At 49.5% G+C, this 6889-nt stretch overlaps 1 protein-coding gene across 7 annotated transcripts in view; it reads left to right on the top strand.

Annotated features, from left to right (window-relative positions):
* The first annotated feature begins 77 nt into the window (after nt 1–77).
* Aff3 (AF4/FMR2 family, member 3) overlaps nt 78–6889 on the top strand; it is a 454786-nt gene continuing 447974 nt past the window's right edge. For 6 of the 7 annotated variants that reach the window (XM_030251556.1, XM_006495737.4, XM_011238447.3 and 3 more), the window contains exons 1-2: nt 78–2508; nt 3012–3167. In XM_030251556.1, the coding sequence (XP_030107416.1) occupies nt 2495–2508; nt 3012–3167 (170 nt within the window). In that variant the 5' untranslated portion in view covers nt 78–2494. Of the gene's footprint in view, nt 2509–3011; nt 3168–6889 lie in introns of those variants that run through there. The other variant, NM_001290814.1, reaches the window with a different exon arrangement.

Below are 6889 nucleotides of genomic sequence, written 5' to 3'. Positions count from 1 at the left end.
ACATTCTCTCTCCCTTCCCCCTTTCCTTCCCTCTGTCCTTCTCTTCTTCTTCCTCCCCTTCTTCTTCCTCTTCTTTTTTTTACTAATGTTGAAATTTTGACTTGTCTCAGTGCTGGATTCGGCTCATACACCAATGACTCTATAATGGGAACAGCCATAAAATATAAAATATAAGTTAACAAGTTAAAATATAAAATATAAATAATAAGTTCTTAGATTGAAGAGTCTCATTAACTCCTCTACATCTCACCAGTGAAATCTATTCATTTTCAGTTTATTTCAATCACAGCTTAGGCAAAGACAGTATCTACAACAACATTTTGGGTTTCTTCCAATGCCTTCACTCTCCAAGTGGGCTCTATTCACAGAAACATCCACCAGAAATAAAATACTAATGCATCCGTCCTCGAGTTAAAGACCCCAAACAGAAAATACATTATTTGTGAAGAAACGTTTAAAAAAAAAATTACCCACAGTGAAATGACTTCCGGCTCAAGTACACTTAAATGTAAACGTGAGGACCCAGAGCCGACACTTAAATATACATCTGTCCATCCCTTCATAGCTCTTTTAGGGAGACCTTTTACAAATAACCTTTCCCTCCCCAAGCCTAACTCCTTTTGCTCTTTCTCCTTTTCTGGGACCCATTTATCTTCAGCCACTAAGAGGAGGAGGCTTGAATCTGTGTCCGAGCCTCAGGCTCGCTCGGCATGGGACCCGCAGTAAACACGGTTCTGTTTGTTCTTCAGCAGCTTCTTTTGTATAAACAGATGTGGTGGGAAGGGAAGGGACGGGAAGCCAGATCCCTGGGAGGGGCGGGAGGTCTCCTTTCTGGAGAAGACTCCCAGCTGCAGCCAGGAGCCCAAGGAACAGGACACATTTCTTGTTCAGGCCTTGGAACTTGCAGTTCTTCCAGGCAGGGGCTGTTCCCCTCTCTCTCTCTCCTCCACCCTCCACCCCCAGCCTTTGTTCCTGGGAAGGCTGTCTCCATGTGATGTCTATAGCTCACTTTTGCCAGAGCAAACATTTCCAAGAGGGTTTATGCTAAGTAGGTATCTGTAAGGCACATTTCCCCCCTCCTTCTCTCCAGATACACTGTAGACCAAGATTTTGGATCCCAGCCCTTCACACCTGTACTTTGTCCATATTTCCTTTGTTCTTTTGTAGCCTTCAACTAAAGGGGCCGGGGTGGTGTTTCAAGCAGCGAAGTTGTTAGTTTGTAAAAATAACCAGTCAGTTTCTACAGCGGATTTGATGCAGACTCTGCCTTCACTTAGCGATTGATATTTTCACATTAGTTATGGATGCTAATAGGGAACTATTCCAAAGCTGGGGGAAGAAAAGGATGGGGGCCCGAGAGCTTTGCAGTTCTGTTTCCGAGAGCATAGAACTCTAGTTGGCTTTTTGGCAGTTTATCTACCTGCGCCCACGACTTCGTTAGTTCTCCTTCAGAGGTGGGTGAAATAAAAAAAGGGGTTGCTCCTAGGATTTCTACCAAAGGGGCTAAATTTTTGGCGGCCTCACATGGTGGCTCTTCTTGTCTAGAAAAGGAACAAAGGCCGATACACTGCAAAGGCCTCCCTTAGGGCATGCGGGGTTTGGTGTAAGTGGTGAGCTTTGCTCGGTGCTGCTCTCTCCAGGAATCCTGGGGAATCCTGAACAGGGCTCCAGGAACTGGGGCCAAGAGCATGGGAGAGGGGAACCCCATGCACCACCCCCGGGGCCAGCATGGGATCCTCAATTTTGAGGGCAGAAGCCCAGAGATGGAAGGATAGACCAGCTCTACGCCTCCAGTCCCCACTCTCAGAGTGTATATAATAATGAGCGAGGGGGGAGCAGTCTCTCAAACCAAGGGAGTAATAATAGCAAGGGTTTTATTTTTTTTACAAGCCACAGTGGTACTCTATCATCTTTCCAGCTGACAATCTGCCACTCTCTAGACAGGAGAGGAGGCGGCGGGAAGTTTGTAGTGGAAACCCAGAGAGGCCTTTCCAGTATGAAATAAAAAGAAAGGAGACTGGTTTCCAGGGACTGGGCAGCTGAGGGCTAGTGGGATACCCCTCGTCCTCCCAGCCCCCAGGCTAAACTGCAGCTGAAAGCAGGTCTTGGAAGACGCTTCCTTCCCGCCTCCTCTTTATTTCACTTAAGTTACTGGCTCCAGATATTTGAAACGATTTGTTTTCAGCGCTGCCGTGGGCTGCACTGTTAACTCTCACCGCGCCTGGGGCGCCCAGGGCTTTTCCTTCCTAGCGCCCACCCCAGATCTTCAAGAGTGCACACCTCCAGCCGCAGCGCCCTGCGGGTTCCCCTTAATTTGCGGAGGACCAGAAAGTCCCAGCTGGACACGGGGCGAGGGCGAGAGGCAGGGGTCTGCTTTGCTGCAGGCCGGCCTCGGCTCGGCACGGCATCCCCCTGCCCTCGGCGCCGCTGCGCCGCTCCCTTTGGCTCAGAGGACGTCCCCCGCAACCCTCGGGGCCACTGAGGGTCTGGAGAGATGGAGGGGCGCGGGTGAGGAGGGCGAGCCGGCAGTCCGGCCCGAGAAAGGGCGCGGGACCCCGAGCAGCCGCACGGGGAGAGCGGGGAGCGCGGGGAGCGCAGGGGCGCGCGGGGCGGGCGCGGCGCGGGGCTCAGGACGCGCGCGCGCGCCTCGGCCTCGCCCGCGCACACGCGCCTCCCGGAGGAGAAAGAGGCGGGCGGGCGAGCGGGCGGGCGCAGAGCACCGCGCCGGCGGCTGCAGCGGGCCGGGCCGCCGCGAGGGAGGGGCGGAGGGGCGGGCGCAGGCCGGGAGGGGGCGGCGGCGCGGCGAGAGAGCGAGCTCGCGGCTCTCGGCGAGTGTGGCTGCGCGCGAGCCGGCGAGCGGGTGAGTGCGCCGGGCGGGCCCGGGAAGCAGGGGCCGCGGGGGTGCCGGGCACTGAGAGCCGGGGGAGGGTGACTGGCGGGCAGGCGGGCAGGCGGGCGGCGGCGGCTCGGGCGCGGCCGGGATGCACCTTAGCGGGCGCCTCTCGTTGCAGCGCGCGGGCGGCCCGAGGCTCGGCAGCGGCGGCGGCGGACACGGCGGCGGCGGACACAGCGGCGGCGGCGGACACGGCGGCGGCGGCGCTGACACCTCCCACCATGGACAGCTTCGACTTAGCCCTGCTCCAGGAATGGGACCTCGAGTCGCTGTGGTGAGTCCCGGTGCTGGCCGCTGGGGAGCCGCGCTGGCCCCGCCTGCCCTCACCTGGGCCGGGACTCCGGGTGCCCGGCCGCCGTGGGGGTGGGGTGGCTCGGGGACACCCGCCTCGCTGGCCGGCTCCTTCCAGCCTTGGCGGGCTGGATGCTCGGCCGCCTCCCCGTGAATTCGTCGGTCTCCGGTTCCGTTCTCTCCCCTCGGTGCTTGCCTGCGCTAGCTCAGGGGGCCGGGGTCTGGCTGCCACTGGAGGAGCGCAGCGGTGGAGGGGAAGAGAACCGATTTTTAGAACGTGTCACTGATGCCTGAGAGCCCACCCCTCATCTCGCAGCCCCTCTCAGCTCCCTTCCTTCGGATTGTGCTCCCCTCCAGCTCCCGGAGAGCCTCAGGCTCACCACCCCTGTGACCCCCTAGAGTTGGTACCTCTACGAAGTGCCCGGAGAGGATGCTCTCTAGCCTTGCGCCCTGCCTGCTCCCTGCTTGGCGTTTGCATCCTTCCTCTGTCCTACCTCACTCCCACTGGAGATGGAAAAGTGAGCACCCTAGGCAGGAGGCCAGTGTGTCTTGGTGCCCGAATTCCGGAGGCCTTGGCCCAGGGAGACTCATTTCCCGGAGGTTCTCGGTTCCTTTGCACCCTTTCTTCACACATGCCCATGGCTGAACTCCTCACTCTTTTTGTCAAGCTCAAAGCTGGCAGCCTGGAATGCACTTGGGGTTCCAGTTCTCGCTAATCTCGCATTAGGGAGAGCTGCTATAGGTAAATCACAGGTAGATGCAATTTAATTCTAGTTGCGGTTGTCTGAAAAATCCCATTGGCTGCTTCAGCATCCCTCACATTGCCCCCACCCCTTAAATGTTTCCAACCAGCCCTATTCAGGTGGTAAAATTACTGCTTGTATATTCCTGGAGGAACTTGTGTTATGTTTAATATTTACGGGGATGAACATCTGCTGGAACAAGCATATTAACTGCTTTCTGTTCTGCCTCTGGTAATCGCTGATTGTAGAGCTGAGCAGTTCCCTTTTTAATTCAGTAAAGAGTTCACATGTGTCAAAAACTGCAAGTGGTGTGCACATGAATATGCGATGCACAATTTTAAAGCTAAACTGCTTTATGATTTATGACACATACCTCGATGGCATGTGGGCATGTGAATCTCCATAGTGACTTAGGCTCAAAGTGACTTTATTTTCTTAAAGACAGGTGTAACAAAATAAACTAGACACAGAGCTCACGAATTATCGGGCAGTTTCTTATAGAAGATCCGACGGTGACTACAGCTTGCTCTGCATAATGCTAGCACCTATAAAACACACAAGGATGGGCTCCAATGTAATAAAACTTGTATATATTACACTGGCAACTTCAAAGAGCTAGTGTAGAGAGAATATGGAACATGTTATTACTCTATAAAAGTTGCTAATTACTGTGTTGCTGCTCCTGGGGTTATTCCAGTCTTTCATTTACAGATACCTATTATTTTACAGGTTTACCTTTTGAAATATTGGTTTCTGGCACAAATTCAATAGCTTCCCAGATAACAACTGCCTTTTAAAAATGACTTTTGCTTTTTAAAATCTAGGCAGGCTTGTAGTTAAAGGGGAGAACTTATTTTTTGGACGCATGTTTATGCTACTTATCCACTTTCTGGTTCAAATTGAACTCCTGTATGGTTTTTATAAGTTGTATTTTGAGATTATCAGTGGTAATGTGTAGGCCTTTTTGGCAAGGGCTCAAGGTGTGTCTTCAGTTCCCAGTAAATTATCTTGAATACTGTCAAAGAATGCCTGCTGAATTGTCTTTAAATTTTTAATATCCTATTTATTTATTTATTTATTTATTTATTTATTTGACCATATCTCTCAACATAGTCCAGGCTGGCCTGAAACTTGCTTTGTAGACTGGGCTGGCCTCAGACCACATAGATTTTACCTGTTTCACTAGTGCATTGAGGACATTGCGCCACCACAGCTGGAAAGCATTTTTTTTTAAGCCATTGCACACTCAATCAGATTTGTAAGCAATATATAGTTTCTTGGCTTAAGAAAGCATGTTAGATTTCTTGATTACAGTATAGTAGAACAGTTTGGCTTAAGAGAATGTTTCTTATTTTGTGGATATAGAATTTACATTTACAAAAGGTTATCTTTAGGTAAAGTTAAAGATAAACCAAAAAACTTGGGTTTGCATTTCAAATATGTCAGACATTCTCTTAGTTATGGACCAATTTTTGCATGACATTTCTAACTCAATTTTAGGATTTGCTAAAGACTTTTATGTTTACAGTTCAGTTTCAAGCTCATGCATGATCAAAAACATGTAGTCTCTCTCTCTCTGTCTCTCTCTCCTTCTCCCCCTCCCTCCCGCTCGTTCGCTCCTCTCTTTCTCCAGCTCTTGTTTGTTTTTGAAAGAAAGTCTTGGTGTGCAAGTTTCACACTCAAGGTAATTATCCTGCCTCAGTCTACTAAGTTCCGGGATACCAGGCATGGGTCCTTCATGCCTGGCATACTTGATTACTTTCTATATGTCTGATATTCCTATATCTGTTATCTTCTTGTTTGAATCTGATAACATCTCAAAAGTAAATGACAGTACTCTCATTTTATAGATAAGAAAATACGAGTTTTAATCTGTAACTGTGCCAAGACCAAAAATGACAGCAGGTATTTTAAGTCTAATATTTGCTACATACTTGTCAGAGGCATGGCCATTATATGTCCTAGGTCATTTATTCCCCAACAAGAAACTTACCATGTACGTACTGTTGTTGGTCTGATTTTTACAGAGAGGAAAATTGAGGATAGGTGATCAGGTAGCTTGTCTGAGTTTATACAGCTCTGCCTCAATGAAGAATTAGCTTCGAGGTCCGCTTTCTGATATCAGGGCTATGCATTTTCTAGAGCCCCGCAGATGTCTTCCAGCCGATGAAGAGCGGCTTTGCAGGAATTACCAAGCAAGACCCTGACATCTGCAAGTTAAGGTTGTGTCAAAATATTAAAAGAGAAGGTCAGAACCTTAAATGGTATTGATTTAAAAAAAAAATCTGAAAACCAAATGCCATGAGTTAGGAGTGGTGCCTGTTAATTATCTCATGAAAGGAGATATAAATTTTAAATAAAGACCACTGAACACATCTGTTTCATCATAGGGGAAAAAAAGCACCCATCTTTGAAGAGAGGAGGTGCAGATTAATAGCCAGAGACTCTTATTTTGGTAACAGAACAACTTTTTCTAATTGGTAGACATGGAATCCCGAGCAAACAAATTGCACTTTATTAGTTTTGACTCTGGCTTTGAACCCAAGTATGCTTCTTGTACGTGCGGGAGGACGAGTCTCACACCACTATAGACAGTATATGAAACAAAAGTATGACCAGTGTGATACAATCAACTGATAGGAGCTTCCGTGTCTGTCTCCTTCCATACTATCACCCCCATACAGAAGCACCCATATTTGTATCTCAGGGTTGATCTTTCGTGCAGGACCTATCCGATAACTGATCATTTCAACTGTCTGTTAAAACGGAGATGGATGTCCGTAAGAAACATTTTTAAGCTGCGCTACTTCCGGTTTCTACTCTGAAGGTCAGAGATGCAGAGAAGGGGCTCCTTCTGCACAGGAGTCTGCAGCTTCTGCAGGCCTGAGCCCTGAGCAGAGGCAGTTATCCCAGGGAGCAATGCCTCCCTTTGGTTCCCTCCTGCTCTTTCTCTAGAGGTTCA

This window comes from Mus musculus, chromosome 1, assembly GCF_000001635.26.
Source record: "Mus musculus strain C57BL/6J chromosome 1, GRCm38.p6 C57BL/6J".
Lineage (NCBI taxonomy): Eukaryota > Metazoa > Chordata > Mammalia > Rodentia > Muridae > Mus > Mus musculus.
The sequence above is the reverse complement of the archived record's forward strand: the minus strand, read 5'-3'. Positions and strand labels throughout refer to the sequence as shown.